This window comes from Equus quagga, chromosome 11, assembly GCF_021613505.1.
Source record: "Equus quagga isolate Etosha38 chromosome 11, UCLA_HA_Equagga_1.0, whole genome shotgun sequence".
NCBI classification, from domain to species: Eukaryota; Metazoa; Chordata; class Mammalia; order Perissodactyla; family Equidae; genus Equus; species Equus quagga.
The window spans coordinates 113,360,325-113,379,122 of record NC_060277.1 but is presented as its reverse complement, the minus strand read 5'-3'; the positions used below and the strand labels follow the sequence as shown (position 1 = coordinate 113,379,122).

The 18,798-nt window shown below is 58.1% G+C and overlaps 1 protein-coding gene and 1 long non-coding RNA gene across 5 annotated transcripts; one reads left to right on the top strand and one right to left on the bottom strand.

Annotated features, from left to right (window-relative positions):
• Positions 1-1,062: 1,062 nt before the first annotated feature.
• Positions 1,063-9,871, bottom strand: ENPP7 (ectonucleotide pyrophosphatase/phosphodiesterase 7). Of its 4 annotated transcripts, XM_046676803.1 has the most exons (8): positions 9,823-9,865; positions 8,838-9,127; positions 8,246-8,425; positions 7,408-7,553; positions 5,501-6,127; positions 4,574-4,793; positions 3,842-3,940; positions 1,436-1,565 (listed from the first exon to the last, which is right to left on the bottom strand). In XM_046676803.1, exons 1-7 carry the CDS (start codon positions 9,825-9,827, stop codon positions 3,858-3,860), a joined length of 1,551 nt encoding a protein of 516 aa, XP_046532759.1. In that variant the 5' UTR covers positions 9,828-9,865; the 3' UTR covers positions 1,436-1,565; positions 3,842-3,857. The 4 variants fall into 4 exon arrangements, with proteins under 4 accessions (XP_046532760.1, XP_046532761.1, XP_046532759.1 ...); XM_046676804.1 differs by lacking the exon at positions 3,842-3,940 and having other exon boundaries at positions 1,063-1,565; positions 9,823-9,866; XM_046676807.1 differs by lacking the exon at positions 8,246-8,425 and having other exon boundaries at positions 9,823-9,842.
• A 1,504-nt stretch (positions 9,872-11,375) lies between these two features.
• On the top strand, positions 11,376-18,035 carry LOC124246400 (uncharacterized). The gene is made up of 4 exons (XR_006890491.1): positions 11,376-11,956; positions 12,416-12,536; positions 13,083-13,169; positions 13,281-18,035. It is a non-coding gene; the product is annotated as an uncharacterized LOC124246400 (long non-coding RNA).
• Positions 18,036-18,798: the final 763 nt, after the last annotated feature.

Genomic DNA, 18,798 nt, shown 5'->3' with positions numbered 1-18,798 from the left:
GGGGCCTTTCAGGCTGGTGGACTCCAGTTCCGGGAGGGCAGGTTGGCATGGATCCGGGAGCTGGAGAGGGAGCTCAAGGTGCAGGTGGGAGATGCCCGGGGAGGGGAAGGGGTGATCCACAAGTGAGGAATGGACGGATCCTGACAAACTCATCCTTCAGAGACTGTCTTGCAGTGTTGCAGCTGGATTCATTTCCCAGAGCTGAGTTTGAAAAGTTCAGCCCCTCCCACAGTAGGATTTTCATCATCCCTGTGGCTACCATCTCTGGAGCACCTGCCTCGGGCATCATCCTGGGGTCATCGCAGCAAGACGGGCATCTCTTTATTCTCCCATCTTTTCAGGTGACGAAACCGAGGCTGGAGAGGTTGATTGCCCCCAAGGCCACAGCTTGTGGATGGGGACAGACTGGAGCAGGACTCAGTCTGATTCCAAAGCCCATGCTCTTAAAAGGCGTTTTGAACACACAGTCCTTGAAGTGGAGCAGCATTCACTGTGTCCAGGGGACGGGGTGGTGGGCAGCGTCCCTCCTGCTCCCGGCCGGGCCACTCAGTCCCTGCTCTGGAGCCAGTCAGTGCTCACCAGATCTTGAGAGTTCCCTAGGGGTTTGAGGTCCAGATGCACAAGACCCCCCTTCATACACACACACACACGCACATGTACACATGCATTACACATACACACATGTACATATACACACATACATACCTATGCTCATATACACACATACACACATGCAAACACACACACACACAGGCATTCTTCTCTCCCCTCCCCCCACCAGGGGTGGTCTACCATTTGCAGTGTTTTCACCGTTTTTTGCTGAACACTGTGGCTTGGTGACTCTGGATCCCCATCAGTTCACAGAGAGCCTCCTCGTCGCCTCTTTCTTTTGACTGTGAAGCCCCCCCTTTTCACCGGCTCTCCCTGGTGGCCTCCCAGGGCCTGTCGCCCAACCAGAGTGGATAGGTTCCCTGTGTCAGGAACTGATTACACACGGGGCCAGCTGATAAGACTGTCAGAAACCAGCAGGCTTTAGAGAAAAAGGGACGCACCCACGTTGGCTATTGTGACCGGTAACCACCGGGCTTGTCCTTTATTCCCATTGATGCTTTCTGCCTCCGGTGACGGTGGCCCAGGAGTGGGAGCTGGCCAGCCCCTGTGGGGGCCACTCCCCCCAGTCTGGACTCAAGGCTGGGAGCTCGCCTGCCCTGCGTGTGTCCCCCCCACCCCCCACCCCTATGTGGTGTGGCTGCAGATGGCAGAGCCGCTAGTGGGATGGGCTCTGCAGAGGGAGGGAGGCGGTGGGGGATGGAAGGAGTCTGGGTGGATAGGTCTGGGAGTGGTGGACCCCTTAACGGGCCTGTGCTTTTGCAGACCTAAACCCGGGCAGGGGCCTATTGCCGGCACCATAACGACCAAGCATGGGCGGGGCTGTGGGACGCTGAGGCAGGCACGCGGCGCATGGTCCATAGAGGAGGCCCATCAGCGTCCAGTAGACCGTCACAGTGAGAGGCGGCTTCAGGGCCTTGTGGGCAGCTTCTGGAGGCTTCCTGGAAGAGGTGGGCCTGGAAGAACAAGGATGGACTGGGTTGGGAAGAGGCGACAGGCAGAGCGAGGGCCGGTCTGGTGCAGGGGCGGAAGCAGAGGTGTGCGGAGCGGGGAGGGTGGGAAACGGCTGGGCAGGGAGCGGGCAGACGCTCGTGTCAGGCTGTGACTGAGAAGGGCCCCCGTGGGATTTCCTGACCCTCAGCTGGACCCAGGCGGCAGAGGGTGGCTGAAGGTGGGGGCATGGGAGTGGGGAAAGATTGGGGGTCTTTAGACCCTTGCCCCCGGGGCTGGTAGAGGAGGCGGAGGGGGGCGCTTTCCTAGGCCTGGCTAGGGGTCATGCCTTTCCTGGGAGGCCTGGCCATGCACGATGCAGGCCCAGAAGGGAGGAGAGCCTGAGAGTGCCTCGGTTTCCCCTGACGCTCTCCCTGCTCCCGTCTGGGAAAGGAGGTCTCAGCAAAGGGCTGCCACGTCCCTTTGACTTGAGGCAAGGACTTCCGGCACTGCCTTTGGAGTGAAGATGCTGGCCCACAAGACAGCAGCCCCAGTTCCAAACTGGATTCCAGGCTGTGATGAGAACCCAGCTGTGGAGCGGAGCATCACGGCTCAGCGCGGGGCTGGCCGGCAGGGACCAGTGTGAAAGCCGATTCTGCACGGGGGGCATTTACGCCACAGACGTAGGCAAAAGCCACACATTGGGGTTTTTTTTTTTTTTTTCTTGTCTGGAGAGTGGTTTTGCCAGCACATCACTGTAGCTGTCCCTCTCGGGGGGACATCCCTGCCTTCTGCCAGAAGACGCCCTTCAAGGGCTGGATCCCCCCAAGCACATGAGCTAGCCATGCAGTCGAAAGTACCCCGGACAAGGAATTTAAAAACTGGTGTTGGACACAGCTCTGTCACTTTTGGAGCCCTAGGACCAGCCGGCTAACTTCTCAGGCTCCAGCATCCTCGACTGTGTAAGGGGGGTTGGCTGAAAGGATCTTCCTGGTCCTGTCCAGCTCTGCCATTTGGCGGTGCGTGCCTCCCACCCCACCACGCACCTCCACTCTTCTGGCCTCCCTCCCACCTCACCGGCCCCTCCTCCTCAGTGAGCAATGTGGTGACCCGTCTCTTCCCCGTCTGTGCTGTCCCCAACCTCCTCTCATCTCAGCCGGCGGCTCTGTCCTTCCCCAGGCAGCTCAGGCTCTGAACCTCAGACTCAACCTTCATTTCTCTATTTTCTTCACCCCCTACTCACCCTCAATCCACAAATCTTGAAAGTCAGGCCCCATAAAGATATCTTGCATCTGTCCATTTTGCACCATCTCCACTCTGCCACCGAGATGTCCTGCCATCCCCCCAAGTGACCCGCTAACTGGTGGTACCTGCTCCCGTTCCTCTGCTCCCGCCTGGTGGTTGGCCCGTTCATTCAATCACCCACATCGGACCAGGCCCATCCCTGCATAGCCAGCTCCTCGTGGACCCATCCGTGCACACCAGCTTCCAGGCACACTGGCCTGCTTTCTCTTCCAGCAATAGGAGAAGCTGGTCCTTCCTGGGGCCTCTCACCTGCTCTTCCCTGCCTGGCTCTTGCCCGCCAGGGCCCGGTATAGCTGGCTTGCCCTCCTCATTCAGGTCTCACCCCATATCCGCCTCCTCGGAGAGGCCATTCCCCGCCCGCCGGCCCAAACGGCAGTCCTGCCCCTCTCCGCAGCCCAGTCTTCTCTCTGCCATTACCACGGCGGAGCTGTCCTGGGCAACGACCTGTTCTCTTCGTATTGTCTGCCCTCCCTGGCCTCTGGGCTGCAGGGCCTGGGCTGTCTGGGTCACTGTGTGTCCCCAGAGCTCAGGCCAGAGCCTGACACCGGGGGGCTCCCACCATGTAGTTTTAGAATGCACGAACGAATGACTTGCTTCTGCTCTGGCCAGAAGGCTGCGACACCACAGGGCAGGAGCAAGGGGGCTGTCACTCAGCAGCCTGAGTCCTCAGAGCTGGCTCCCGTGCATTCCAGAAACCACACCCCTGCAGCTCTCGCCTCAAACCGGACCCCCGACAGCTTCCGAGTTCTCCCTTGTCGCTGGTGGAGCACAGACCTGGCAGGCAGGAGGGGAGGAGGCTGGCGGGGGGTTCCAGTCTGCCTGCTGGGAAAGACCTGCTCCAAGCCTGGAGTAGAGAGGCTGGCAGGGGCCTGCTTGGGGTCCCCAGGACCGAGCCCCCTGGGCGGCGGGGCAGGGGCCCAGGTCGATAGTGGGGGCGTCAGGCTGGAGCAGCAAGGAGCCTGGTCCCACCCTCCCCTCCACCTCCTGGGCCTCTGACCTTGAGTGGTGGGGCATTATGCGACCTTGGCCAGAAGAATCGCGGCCACCAGCAATCCCATCACCAAGGGGGGCCGGCTACTTGGCAGGAAGGCAGAGCCTAAGGAAGGTCAGAGGCTCCAGTGAGCAAGGGAGATGGGAGTGTCTACTCACCCCAATTCCTCAACGGTGGGCCAGGTGCCCCCACTGTCCCCGCCTTCATCTCTCACCATCCCCCATTATTCACCTGCCCCGGCTGCACTGGCCGCCCTGCTCTTGGCCAACACGGCCCAGCCAGCCCCTGCCTAGCAGGGTCTGCCCACCTCCAGCCAGGCCCCCACGGGGGTCCACCACCTTGTCAGCTCCCTGGTGACCTTTGCCCTCAGAGGGGTCAGGGTGGCGGTGCGGGTGTGTGGGGGAGGCCGACAGAGGAAGTCTCCAGGAAGGAGCCCTCACGTGGCCCAGTGGGAGAGCGGGTTCCGTGGGACCAGGAGCCCCGTGGTGGACTTCACCGGAGGGCCCGTCCCCGGGCAGATCCCCACTTAGTCCCCCGTCTTAGACAAGGTGCTCATGTCCGCCTGCTCTCCCTCCTGCACTGCCCAGGTGCACAAAGGGTACTGATGGTGTCAGGTGTCGTGGGATTGTCAGGGACTCAAGACGTTCCCAGAAGCCAGGGATAGGGGGAGGGAAGGAGGCCCCACGCCACCGGCAGTGGCCTGGCGGCGGGATGGGAAGGCGGTGGGCAGTGCCCCACCTGAGCGCAGCGTGGGCAGCAGGGTGCTGAGGAGCCCGTCATTGGCCTCGGGCACGATGCCCAGCAGCTGGCACATGAGCTCGTACACGTGGACGCTCTCGAAGGGCTCCACCTCCAGGCCGCTCTTGAAGTCGGGGCCCACGGCCCGGAAGATGGTCTTCATGTCCATGACCTCGTTGTCGAAGCCGTGCTCCCCGTTGTTGAACTGCACATTCACTCTCTGCGAGGAGGGAGGGAGGGTCCCGAGTCCTCGCCGCAACTCCCAGCACCCCCCAACCTGCACCCCCTGCAGCACCCCTGCCCTGGCAGAGGACCCCCGGGCGGAGTTCAATGTGGGGGCAGGAGGGATTCAAGCCTCAGTTTCTCTGAATTCTGAGCCCCGAAAGATCAGTGGCCCAAAGAGAGAGCCCAGAGACCCTGTGCCATAAATGGAGACCCCAAGTAAATGGGGCGCAGCTGTCAGCCCAAGACCACACTCGGCCTCTCCGCCGCTGCTGGACGCCTGCGCACATCAGAGCTTCCCACCCCCCGGACCCCCTCCCTGTGTGGCACCTTGCTTCCCCTTGAGCACCCCCTTGGCTCTCGGCCCACGGGAGATGGGGCTCCTCGCACTCGCCTCTCCTGCGCCACTCTTATGCCTGATCTTCCCACACTCTACACACATGTATGTGCACACATGAGCACACACATGCACGCACAAGCCTCTGCGTGCATGATGCACACATGTGCACACACAAGCACAAGGGTTGTGCACACTCATACACACACGTTCACACACACACTCCTATTGCATAGTGATGGGTGTTCCCCACCGGTGGCCAACGCCCCTCCAATTGGGGACTAGCTAGAAATAGGGCGTAGTTTTTACAGAAATGGAAAGAGACCCAGCAGCCTGCCCCTGAGCCGTGCGTTCTGTGGGCAGCTCACCCCGTGGATGACGTAGCCGGGGTCACTGTACATGAGCAGGGGGGTGACCCTGCGGTTATTGGCGTAGCGGAGAGACTTGGGGAAGGACTCCTTCTTGTAGACGTGGAGTCTGGGGTGGGCATCCTTCAGGGCCTCGTACACCTTCTCCAGCACGCCTTCCTTGGGGAGCAGCATCCCGTTTGGTCCGTAGTCTAGGAGCTCGAACTCGACGTCCTTGAAGGTGAAGTTGGGGAACTTGTGGAGCTCCACCAGGTCGTCAGCTGCCCTGCGGACAGCGGTCATGCCGTGGTCGGACGTGACGATCAGATTGAGGCTGTGCTGGAGGCCACTGTCCCTGATGCTGTCCCGGAGGTAGCCCACGGTCCTGTCCACCTGCATCACCATCTCCTTCCTCTCCTGGGACTCGGGGCCGTACTTGTGGCCCGTGGAGTCCGGCTCCCCAAAGTAGAGTGTGACCAGGTGCAGGCCCTCCTCTGTGAACCACGTCATCACCGTGTCAATGTTGGCCCTCCACTCCTCCTCGTCTTTGTAGTTGTGCAGAACGCCTTCCTTGCGGCTCAGCGTCACGGCCATGCCTTGGTAGGTGACGTTCCCGCCGGGGTAGAAGAAGGAGCCGGTCTTTAAGCCCTGCCAGAGGAGGTGGCATTAAAGCCGCGGGACCCCTCCGACTGCCCCTGCTTGTCCCCTGCCTGCTGACACATTTGCCCCACGGCCTGCCGGCTCCTCCGTCGGCCTACTCGCTCACCCCCACTCCTGACTGTGGCCACGAGCCTTTGTATTTTCTGAAAGGCCTTTCACAGCTCTTACTTTATGTCGCTGGGGCTGATACGGATTTTATAGATGGGAGCAGGTGCCCTGTGGACTCAGCACTAATGAGATAATGGATAGGAAAGTGTCTCCAGATGTGTAGTGCCAGCATTGTCACTGTGGCCCGAGATCCCTGCCCCCAGGCGGAGCTGCCCCAAGAGCCTTCCCCCTAGCCACCCCCAGCCCCACCCCCGGCCTGCAGCCGCCTCTCCCCGCTGTATTCCGTCCAGACCAGTGTCCCTCAGCTCCTCCACCCACGTCCTGCCCGTCCAGCCTTCCACCTGGCCATCTGTCTGTCTTCCCGTAAATGGACTGCTGCTTTATTTACAGATCCATCTGTCCTTCCAACTCTCTGTCCGTGCACGCCGCACCCGTCTGCCTGTCCATTCCCTCAGGCCATTCTTCCGTTTAGAATGAGCACTGTCAGATGCCAAGTTCTCAGCTTGGCCTTCTGCACGTGGGCTGGCATCCGGGGGGGGCTCCTTCCCGGGAGAGGGGGGTCTCAGACTTGAGTGCACCCCCTGCCCGTAAGGTGGGTGTGGGCCCCCAAGTGCATCCGGGCTCACCTCGAAAACCTCCATTTGACTCTGTCCACTTTCTGGTCAACATTTGCACACCCCCAGGGAAGCCCCCAGAGCACTGCACAAGGGTGGGGTTCCTGGGCTCCACCCCCCTCTTACTGCATCTTTGTCCCTTTAAATGTAGCCGCCCAGCTCCCGAGAGGCATGCAGGAGGAGGGAAGGATAAAGCCGTGTGATTGGGACATGACTTTTTGTTGAGTCATGTTATTTTCTCTGTGCGATGCCACCTCCCCCCATCCCCTAGTGCCAAAGGGTCCAAGGGTGCAGTTTCCCTCCGATTGGGAGGAATGGAGAGGGGCCTCCTGTTCCCAGGGGTCCAGGGAGGCCCCGGAGGGCTGTGTAGCCCGCTGGTGGACCCTTATCAGCACCCAGCACCCACCTCCCACGGACTCCACTTAACACCCTATCTATGCTGGGAGCGCTGGGGCTCCCAGAGCAGGGAATGGGCCTGCCATGGGTGTCACGTGGCCCCCCCCCCCCCCCCCGACCATCATCGTGTGCCTGTGGCGGCAGCTTTACCTGCCTCTGGGCCGTGATCCAGATGGGCACGCTGCCGTTGTCCCACCACCTCTGGATGCCCAGCGTGGTGTGGTAGGGCAGCTTCACTTTGCTGCTGGTGTTGTAGTACATGTTGTGGACCACTCCGTGGTTCTCGATGTATTTGCCTGCAGGGGAGGCGGCAGCAGAGGGAGGTGGGAGGGCAGGAAACTGGGGCTCCCTCACACGCTGCCGGTGGGAGCCCAGGTTCAGGGTCACAGGCACACGTTCTCCGAGCCAGCGAGCCCACTCCCCCTCTCAGCAGTTTATCCTGCTGCTGACCGTGCGCGCAGGCGCGAAAACGCACATGGGAGGACATTGCAGCCTCATTGGTTTTAGCAAAAGGTTGGGAGCGCCCTAGATGGCTATCAGGAGGAAACTAATTAAACAAATTATGGTGCAGCCATAAAATAGAATCTTAGGAAGGAATTTAAATGAACCAAGTGGTGCTCCATCCAGGAGATATTTTTTAAAACTTATTTTTTCCATGAGAAACAGATGGATATGAGCTCAGAAGGCACCAGAGGAGGGACGTTGAAGAGTGCGTCCCTTCCCTCTGCCTCCGCATCTGTGATATGTTAAGGAAACAGGTGGGGCAGAAGGCAGACCTGGACGTGTGTGGCGGGGGCGTGGTCACAGAAATGCTGGTGTAAGTCTGAGCTGTCTGTACCGAATAGCGTCCCCCCAAAGTCGTGTCCACCTGGAGCCTCAGAATGTGACTTTGTTTGGAAATAGGCTCTTTGCAGATGTAGCTAGTTAGGTGAAGATGAGGGCATTCTGGACTAGGGTGGGCCCCAAATCTACTGACAAGTGTCCTTACAAGAAAAGGAGAGACGCACGTCGGGGAGACAGCCGCACGACGAGGGAGGCAGACATTGGAGGGATGCGGCCACAAGCAAGGAACGCCTGGGGCCCCCAGAAGCTGGCAGAGGCAGAAAGGGTCCCTTGGCACCTCTAGAGAGAGCTTGGTTTTTCTGACACTGGATTTTGGACTTCCAGCCTAAACAGAGCGACGGTGGTTTCAGGGGTGGCTGGGGGGCAGGCAGAGGACAGACCAGGGGCCTCAGGCTCATCTCTCCTGCCTTTCCGAAGCCCGGCTACACTCACCTCCTCCAGAAGCCCTCCTGGGTTGCTGCCCTGGTTGTGGTCACCATTTAAAATGAGACCACTGGGCGTTTTTATTTGCCTTCTATCAGGTGCCACCAATGGTGAGCATTGCTCATGATCCCCTTGGCTGAACCACATCTCCCCAGTAAGAGTGTCCCCACTTTGTCTCACCTTTGTCCCCATCGGAGCCCCATGGGACAGGGCTCTGTGCATGCACTGAGGTTCCTTCTCTTGGTTTCCCTGGTTTCTCAACCCCCCCGCCCCGGGCACCACCCCGCCCCTCCTTCCCAGAGGCCGACACTCACCAGTGACCAGGGTGAAGTGGCAGGGGCTGGTCAGGGTGACGAAGGCTGGGGTCATGTAGCGAGCTTTCACCCCATGTCTCGCCATGGCGTCCAGGTTGGGGGTGTGCACGTCCTGGTCATAGTCCCAGCGGAAGCCGTCAAAGGACACGAGGAGTAGCCTGTTCCGGGGGCCCTGCCCATGCACGGGTGCCCCAGCCCCCGGAGCCAGGAGGGTGGCGAGAGCCACGATGAGGAGGATGGCTGAGCGTCTCATGATGGCTTCTCCAGACAGACAAGTGCCCTGCTGGCTCCTGTCGACGAGCAGAACAAAGTCCCAGGGTCACCGGGCCGATCTTATCCCTTGCATCTTTGAAAACGAGACTGTGCACACACCCGTGTCTCAGAAAGAGGCCCTGGTGGCCTGTGTCCACACCACCCTGGGCCCAGCTCTCACGCAGTGTCCACCTTCATTGCCACCGGAGCCCTCTGGGCTGAATGTGCCTCCCCCCGTGCACGTGTGTCCTCCTAGGGGAGGATGGGGACCAGTCCCAGAGCACTCAGAGAGGCTCGGGGGGGCCCGCTCCATCAGGACAGCCTGTGCCCCTCACCCCCACTCTCGTAGCAACTCTGGGTCCCTGAGCCCTGCTCACTCTGATCCCCAGAGCACCCGGGTGGGTCCCCTCCACCCATAATTCAGGGAGGCCTCAGGGGTACATGGGTCTCAGGGCTGTGGGGTGGGCTTCCCAGCGTATGGGAGCTGAGGGCCAGCAGCTCAGCCCAAGGCTGGCCTTGTCCACAGGGAGCCCCGGCCTCGGCCAGCACCTCCTTCCCTCCTCGCCTGTGTTAAGGGGCCCTGGGCCGGGGCAGGCAAAGCACCACCCTGCTGGCCAGGGGAGTGCCGCCCTGCCCTCATTCTCAGGCCCCAGGACCTCAGAGAGGACAAGTGTGGGCGGCCCGTCCGATGGACTTGGTCCCTGGGGCGGTCAGAGAGGTGCTCCCTTGTTACCTCATGTTCACAGAGTGGGGGAGGGTGGGGGACGGATCCCTGAGCTCAGTGTGTCCATCTCTTTCTCTTTCCAGCCCTGTCTGCCTCTCTCCAGCCCTCTCTCTCTCTCTCTAGCCCTGTCTCTCTCTCTCTCTCGCCAGCTCTCTCTCTCTCTAGCCCTGTCTCTCTCTCTGGCCCTGTCTCTCTCTCTCTAGCAATGTCTCTCTCTCTCTCCAGCCCTGTCTCTCTCTCTCTCCAGCCCTCTTTCTCTCCAGCCCTGTTTCTCTCTCTCTCTCTCCAGCCCTGTCTCTCTCTCTCTCTCTCCAGCCCTGTCTCTCTCTCTCTCTCTCCAGCCCTGTCTCTCTCTCTCCAGCCCTGTCTCTCTCTCTCTCTAGCCCTGTCTCTCTCTCTCTGGCCCTGTCTCTCTCGGTACCTGTGAAGTGTGTTCTGTGTGCCAGGCACCATTCTAGGTTCTGGACACAGCAGTGGAGTGAAGAGATGACAGTGTTCCTGGGTTCCTCCACTCTGGTCGAGGATACAGAAAATAAAATGAATAAGCAAGTAAGACAGTAGAGTAATGAGAGTTGCCAGGAAGAAATGAAGCAGGGAGCCGAGATGGAGCCTGGCTCAGGGTGGGGGCAATGAGGGCCTCCTGAGAGGGTGACGTCCAGGGAGTGACCCTGGGGGTGGAGAGCCAGGGGCGTGGGCCTGGTGTGGGGCCTGGGGGGCTATGGGGTGGAATCTGGCATTCCTACCCTGTGCAGGGGGAGCCGTGGGAGGGTTTGACCCAAGGGAATGCCATCCACTGATCGAGCTTCAAAAATCGCCACTCCATTTGCAGGCTGAGGACGGTTATTGAGGAAGGAATGGGTGTTGGATGCTCCGCAGGGATGTGACAGCTTGTATCTGGCAGGAGATGGTGTTGGCTCCAACTAGGATGGATGGGTGTGGGGGTGATAGATATAGAGCGAGTTTGGAGGTTTTGCTGAAAGGACTTGCTGCAGGGTTTCTGGCCTGTGCAGCTGTGGGTGACGGTGTCCCGCACCACTGGAGGTCAGAGGGGATGTGGCCCGGGAGCAGGGAAATCAAGCATTCCACTTGGGGCACCCCGGTTGGAGGTGTCAGGTAGGTGGTGTGTCCCGATTTAAGTTTTCAGCTACCAACTTGTCTTCGGTGCTCCTGCTTGTGGCATCTGCGCGGCTGTGGCTGCAGATACTCTCACCCTTCATTCGCGGCGCGCTCGCATGGCATCCCAGTGTGTCTGTGACCCGGGGAATTAGGGTGCAGATTCTGGCCCCCCCCCCCCACCCCCCAACCCACTGGAACGCACCCTGGGGAGGCATCCACGCACGGCTACCGTCCTTCGTGATTCTCCTGCAGCTGAAGTCCGAGAGCCGTGGATTCCTACAAGCAGCCACGTGCCGGGCCTGCACGTGCGGCTTCGGGCGGAGCTGGGGTGCAAGGAGACCAGCGGCGCGGCGCCTTCCCTCGGAGCTGCGGCGAGTGAGCCACATTCCTGAGTGTGAGCGGGCACCGATTGTGGCGCATGCCACGGGGACAAGCGCAGGTGACTTGGGAGAAGAGCGGTCAGCATTCACACTAGTGTTGGGGCGGGACCGCGAGGGTCTGGCATCACAGGACACCTAGGCTGGGTTCAGACAGGAGGACAGTGAGGAAGTGCCGGGGTCCCGAGGGCAGTGGGGTGCAGGGGGCGTGCTCGACATCGAGGCTACTAGGCGGCCACGGACGAGTCCGGATTTTAAGCTAGTTGTCGCCTAAAACCCGTTCCCAAAACAAAATGGCCGCCAAGAATGAAGACTACATTTCCCAGCATTCCCTGCAGCGAGGTTTGACCATGTGACTATGTACTGGCCAATGGGACGAAAGGAAAACTTCATGTGACAGCCCCAGCCTCTTCCCACGGCCAGCTCTGCCGTCTTCTTTTTTGTCTTCCTCCCCTTGATGCCTCAAGCTCGGGGCTCTCCCCATCGGAGGGCGGGTGTGGGCGGAAGGAGCCTGGGCCCCGAGAGCGGCCCGGACGGCTCAACCCCCACTGTGTCCTTGCGGGGAGAATTAGGCGCACTGCCTTGCTTCTGTTTGCGCTATTTGGATTTTCGGTCACTCTCAGCGGGACGTAATCTAAGGCGATAATAGAGTAACGGCCCTGGGAGGCACTGCTGGGTTAAGCTGGGGGTGACAGGATGTGCCGGCTGCCGCGTGGGCAGGAGGGGAGGTGGGAACAGGCGCGGGGCACGCAGTCGTCCAGGGGCGCGGCCCAGGCGGGGCAGGGGGCACAGACCCGGGGTGTGCTTGGGGCCGGGACTGGTCTTGCTGGCGGGTGGGTGAGGGTTCCGGTGAGGGAGGAGTCGCTGATTGTGTTCTCCCTCTGCGTTTTCTCCTGCTGGCCCCGTCGGGGGTGTGGAAATGCCGGGTCCAGCTCCCCCTCTCCCGCCTGCCTGGGTCTGGCCTGGAGATGGCAAGTCCTTCTCAGGACATCTCAGCCAGGCTTGGGGTAACCCCTCCCCCCTTTTTTGGGCTCTGTGCCTCACATTTTCTCGCAGGGAGCTGCTTAGCTCACCCCTCATCGTTTCCATCTTCTTCCCTGGTCCCCTAGGGTGCTTCAACGAGAAGAGTGTGTGAGAGTTGCCTGTAGCTGACAGCAACAGCGCATTTCCCTAGACCAGGCACTGGGCTTTATCCACGATCTCGTTCAAGCTTTGAGGTCGTTCTTGAAGGTAGGAGTTAGTAATATCCTCAATTTTCGTGTGGGGAAACTGAGGCAGAGGTTTAAGTTCACTCAGTGAGTGGGGGAGCTGAGACTTGAACCCAGGCTCCAGAACCCCAACTTTGAACCACTTGTAGATGTCATTGCTTTACCAGGCGTGTAGGATACCCCAGTTGTTGGGTTTGGGGGCTGTTGACTTTTTCTTTAAAAACGAGTGCAGCTGTGAATATCTTGGTATCCCTGACTTTTTTCTTTTCATTACACTCACATTATTGCCTTGGGCTACAGTAGAGAGGGGTTACTGGTTAAGGGATAGAAAGGCTGCCTGGTTCTTACAGTCAGGCTGCTGTCAGGAGTGGCTGAAGCTGTTACGTGCTGGTACCGCCCACCGTGAGTTGACCTGCTATCACTTCTCTCTGACTATCTTCACTGGGTTTTATTTTTTAATTTCTTTTGGGTGATGTAATAGGTGTGTAGCGATGTCTTAAGGTATCAAGCCCGAGAGGCTGGGAGAGGCTCCACGTCACAGTTTCTCATCTCCTCTTCCCACATGCAGACTGTCCATCGTCCCTGAACACTGATCAAGTGGTCAGAATGGTCGTCGAATCTTCCGGCTTTATCAGTTCTTTATGTATTTCGCAGTGTATGTACTTTTGAATATATACTTTGGGAATATATTTTTTCATAGACTTTTATCATTTATATTTGTCATTCGTGACTTTCTCCACTCTCTTGTGTGCTGGTCGTTCTTCAGGTGCACGATAGACTGGAGGCTTCCTGAAGGCAGGGCTGCCGCAGGTTGCATGGCTGTGTCCTCAGAGCCTGGCACATCGCCAGCCCAGAGTTGGCGCTCAACGCGTATTTGTTGGATGAATAAATTTAGAGGGAAATTTTATGCAAATATCTATCTTACTGTCTGGTTAGACAAAACATTTTTTTGAATCAACTTTTTATTTTACAACAATTTAGGATTACAGAAAAATTGCAAAGATGGTGGAGCGTTCGCATATCTCCCACGCCCAGTTTCCCCGTTATTGACGTCTTCCACTACCGGGCGTGTCTGCACAGTCAATGAGCCAAGACTGCTAAGTCATTATTACTCATGTCCATATTTGATTCAGTCTTCCTGAGTGCTTGCCCGGTGTCCTTTCTCTGTTCCGGGATCCCACATTCTATGGAGTCATCACATCTCCTGACGTCCCTCTTGGATGTGACAGTTTCTTGGACTTCCCTTGCTTTTGATGACTGACCATTTTGAGGAGCGCTTGGCCAGCATTTTGAGGAATGTCCCTCAATTGGGGTTTATCTGATGTTTTTCTCTTGACTAGACTAGGGTTATGGGTTTTTGGGAGGAAGAGCACAGAGATTGAGTGCCCTTCTCATGACGTCATATCAAGGGTACATGCTGTCAACATGCTTATCACTGCCGATGTTGACCTTGGTCACCCGCCCAGACAGTGTCTGCCAGCTGTCTCCTCCGGCAGGAGACTCTCCCACTCTCCTTTTCCACACTCCCCCTTTGGAGGGAAGGTCACCGTGTGCTGTCCGCACTTAAGGAGCGGGGGTCGTGTGCCACTTCCTTGGGAGGAGCCACACAGATTATCTGGAATCTTATGCAGGAGATTTGTCTCTTCTTCCTGTTTATTAATTTGTGCAATAATTCACATCACTATGGACTCATGGGTATTTATTTTTACACTTTGCATCACAACCCAACGCTACTTCATTTATTTTGTTCCTCAAATTGTGCCGGCCTTGGCCACTGGGACCTCTTTCAGTTGGCCGTGGTGTCCCTTTGACCTCCCCATCGTCTCGTTTCCCAGCTTTCCGGCGCTATGGGATGCTGTGGGCTCGCCCCAGGTGTTGCCTACGCCAGTCCTGGAATCAGGCGTTTCTCAGGAAGCCATGGCTGCTTTCATGGGGGGGTGATATTAGAGACCAAGAGCCGGGTGCTCGGTGTGCCCCTTGCTAAGGGGGTATTGGAAAAACATTTTTAAACTTGTCATCCCAGCTCTTCTCGAAGCCCAGGGGTCCCCAGCTGAGCCAGGGGGATGCTCAGATTAGAGACAGGGCTGCCGTGCTCCTCCGGGCGCAGCGTTTGTGGGCAAACCCACACCCACGGTGGGCCGCTCCTAGAGGATGTACAGGGAAGCGTGCGGTTGTTTACTGGCTGCTTTTCTTGCTCAGAGGGTCTTTGGCGTCCTGCAGGACCTGACTCAGAGGCCTCCTTGGCCTGGGGATGGGGTGGCTTTGACAGGTGGACGGGTGGAAATCACCCTGTGCCGCTGGCCATGCCTGGGGCTCATGGGAGGAACCGGCCTGCCCAGCTCTGTGCCCGGTCTCTGCTGGCGGCATTGTCCCCCGTAAGGTCAGCCTCACGGGCCAGTGCCACCTGTTTCTCCTTCATCACCTGGCGTGAATGAATCACATTGCGCTTGTTTCTGTGTCTCCCATACTAGAATCTGAGCGACACTTTATCCGCATCTCCTGGCACAGTGCCCGGCACACAGTAGGCATTTAATAAGTGAGTCTCGAATGGTGAATGGAAGAATACGTGGGTGAAATTCGCTGGGTCTGGACCAGTGCAGTGGCCTCCTGACCCATCTCCTTGCTTCTCCTTCATCTCTAGGCGGCAGTTGGAGTGATGTCTTAACAGCGGGAGTCCCTCTCTCCCTCTCTGGCCCCAGTGCAGCCGTGGGCTGGTGCCACCTGCCGGGGAGCCCCAAAGGCCCTGGGGAGGCAAGTGGGCATGGGGGTGGGGGCCCTCCAGCCATGGGCCGGCCCCTCTATTGGAGGGGTCACGGAGGTCAGGAGTCCACCCTCCCGTAGTGATGGGCAAAGTTGTGTCTAGATGGGTCTCTCCCAACGGCCAGTCTGTGCCCTTCAGGGGGAAGGGGTGTTGCCAGCGCACTCTGCTTTTGGGGATGCTGAAATGAAGGGCAGCCTGGTTATGCCCTTAGCTGGAGCAGAAAGTCGCCGTCAGGAGGGAACTGAACAAAGAGCAGTTTTACTTGGGGACATGACGGACGACCCCTCCCAAAACAGTCAGAGTCCAGGGTGCCGGCTCTTGTTGTGTCTGCCATCTTGGGAGGAGGCCCACATGAATCCCTGGCTTGGAAGGGGTGCTTCATCCTCATGTTCCTGGGGGCCTCAGCTGTCCAGCCTAGGACAAGTGTCTGGGGAGCAGTGGGAGGCCACCAGGGGCCACATGCAGACAGGCCTTGGCTCACTGAATTTGCTGCCAGGAGGGCCACAATCTTTGGGACCATGGCGGTGTTCCCTAGGAGGGAGACAATGGCCTAAGGATGGCGATTCCTTCCCCAAGGGCCACTGAGGTGCAGCGGTGCTGGAGGAAGCTCCTTCTCTTAGCTCCTCCTCCCTCTCCTGGAGAGATTAGCAGACTCCACCACGAGCACCCTTCAGTGCCCTGGGGGGCGGTCACGCCTGCCCGCTGAGGCTGGGACCTGCCTGCTGATGGCTGTTCCCGATTACTGGGGCCTGACCCGCCCTTCGTGACAGCAGGGTTTTATTAGCACGAGATCCACTTTATCAATCACTGTGCCTTTTGTTACTTCTCAGGGGCTTTATCTCAGTGGCCACCTCGCCTCCCGGCTAAATGAGGATTAATATTTTAACAGGATTATGTGCTGTGGGTTAGTGGTACTCTCCTGGGACACAGGGCGCTCGCCTCCCTCAGCCTCTCCCCTCGCCTCGGGCCTCCCTCCTGGGGTGCAGGGAGCAGGGCCTCCATGTGTGTGGGGGGCTGCCGGGAGCTGGGGGCCACCTTCTTTCTGACTCTGGAATGGGAGTGGGTAGGAGGGCTGGTGAGTGGACTCTGGATGGTGGTTGGTTTTGAAGAGCAGGTCTGTGCTACGGTGGGGGCGGCCCTGCAGTTGACATGCCTGTAGAGACCGAAGCCTGTGTCCTGGGCTCAGCGGGCTTGACTGTCAGGGCGCAAGGGGAAGATGGAGCCGGAACTGGTAGAGGGGAGAGAGAGAGAGAGAAGGGGCAGGAGGAGGCCCACCTGCTGCAGCATTGCAGCCCCCCCAGTGATGCAGCCTCTAAATTTGCCAGCATCAGACCTTCTGGATCTTTCTAGAAAAATATTTCAGTTTCCACCACAGTTTCGTAAAAGTGAGCCTGCCCCCATCCATCTCCTGCTTCCATCATTTGGAGGATAAAACAGGGCAAGGCTTCCAGAACCTGTGCGCCTGGCCCCGCGGATCCCCCAGCGTCATTGTCACCTGGTGCCCCTGTGTCTCTGTCCTTCCTCAGAGCCACTGTCTCCTTCATAAACCTTCTCTGCCCTCTAGGAAGGCCGCCTCTCTGTTAAGGGCCGGCCCCTAGGCCCCGAGCTGGGGAGCTTTCCCCATCGCCCCAGGCGGAGCGGGAACCTCTGAGGGTCCCGCCTGTGATTCTCCTGCTGAACTGCTTGTCACTGTCTCTTTGATTGTAAGTTGTGGGTCTGCTGCCCCCGCGCCAGGCTGTGGGCCCCTGAAGGACACTCTATACTGTATCCATATCTAGATTCGTGGGAGGCAGCAGACATGTTTATGGAGAGAGAAATGAATGAGTGAGTGAATGAATGAATGAGGGAGGGGAGAAAGAGGGGAGGCAGCTTGGCTCCCTGAATGAGGGACCAGGGCTGACTCGTTGGTTGCCCCCTCTGCCCCAGAAGAGCCCAGGGCCGGCTCCTAACTGTGATAATGGCTTTGGTGACAGCAAGCTGATGGGGACAGGTCCTGGGCCAGCGGAGGGAGTCGGCCCTCTCAGAGCCTGGCCCTTCCTCCAGGAATCTGGCCTCTGTGGGGTGCGCGCCTGGGGCTCCAGGCATCCTGGGGCTTGTGGCCCAGCCCTCCAGTCTCTGCTCTGTGGTCACGTGGCCTCTCCTCTTCTCTCTGTGTCTCTCCTCTTCGGTCTCTTATAAGAACTCGTCATTGGATTTAGGGCCCACCCAGATACTCTGGGATGATTTTGTCTGAGATCCTTAATTACATCCGCAAAGACCTTTTTTCCAATTAAGGTCACATTCACAGGTTCTGGGAACCAGGATGTGGACATCGGCTTTTGGGGGCCCACCCCCAGGATTTGGCTAAGTGCCCCCAGACATGTGGTGCTTGTCTATGCCTGTAGGTAAATCACCTGTAGAGCCAGGCCCTTGGATCGTGAGGTTGAGGAACACGACCTTCTCTGCCCCATTCTTGCTTTCCTCTCCTCCTCAGTCTGCCTGACTCATGGAGGGCACATTAAAAAAAAAGACTTTACTTTTTAGAGCAGTTTTGGGTTCATGGCAAAATTGCGGAGAAGGCACGCATATTTCCCGTGTGCCCCCTGCCCCACACCTGCACAGCCTCCCCGACTGTCAACATCCTCCGCCAGAGGGGTCGTTTGTTACAATCGATGAAACTACACCGACACATCGTGTCACGCAGAGTCCACAGTTTACGTTAGGTTCACTCTCGGAGTTGTACGTTCTGTGGGTCTGGACACATTTCTGACGTGTCCACCATTCCAGTGTCACACAGAGCAGTCTCCCTGCCCCGGGAAGCCTCTGCAGACACAGTTTCATCCCCGTTTCTCTGTGCCGACTTCCGCGGAAGGAGCTGTGGCACCGCACACCCGTCAGGATGCTGCATTGGAAAACAGGAGACAGCGGGCGCTGGCGAGGATGTGAAGTTGGAACCCTTGTGCACTGCTGGTGGGAATGGAAAATGGTTTGGCTGCTCTGGAAAACAGTATGGAGGTTCCTCAAAAAATTGGAATAGAATTCTCATATGATCCAGCAATCCCCACTTCTGGGGGTGCACCCCAAGGACTTGAAAGCAAGGTCTCAAAGAGATACACGTGTACGCATGTGCATAGCAGCGTTATTCACAGTGGCCCAAAGGTGGAAGCAACTCAAGTGTCCATCGACGGATGGACGGATAACAAAGTGCGGTGTATCCATACAGTGGAAGGGAGACTTTGAATTATTTTTAAAATGAGGGGGGATAGAGGTTTTGTTACTGGGCCTTCAGTTTGTGGATCTGCCCTCTGCCAGAGTCAGGGACCCCATCTCTCTTATCCTTGTCTGCTAGCCCCCGACACAGAGCTGTGGCCTACCTGGGGTTTCCCATGTTTTAGAGTATTGTCTCTCTACCTCCAAGACAGAATCCAGAAGTCCCTAAACCTGGTGCTGAATCACCGCTAACATTCTTGCCATCTCTGAAAGATCCCAGGATTCCAGCATCTTTTTATTTTTTAATTTTTACTTATAGCAAAATACATATAAC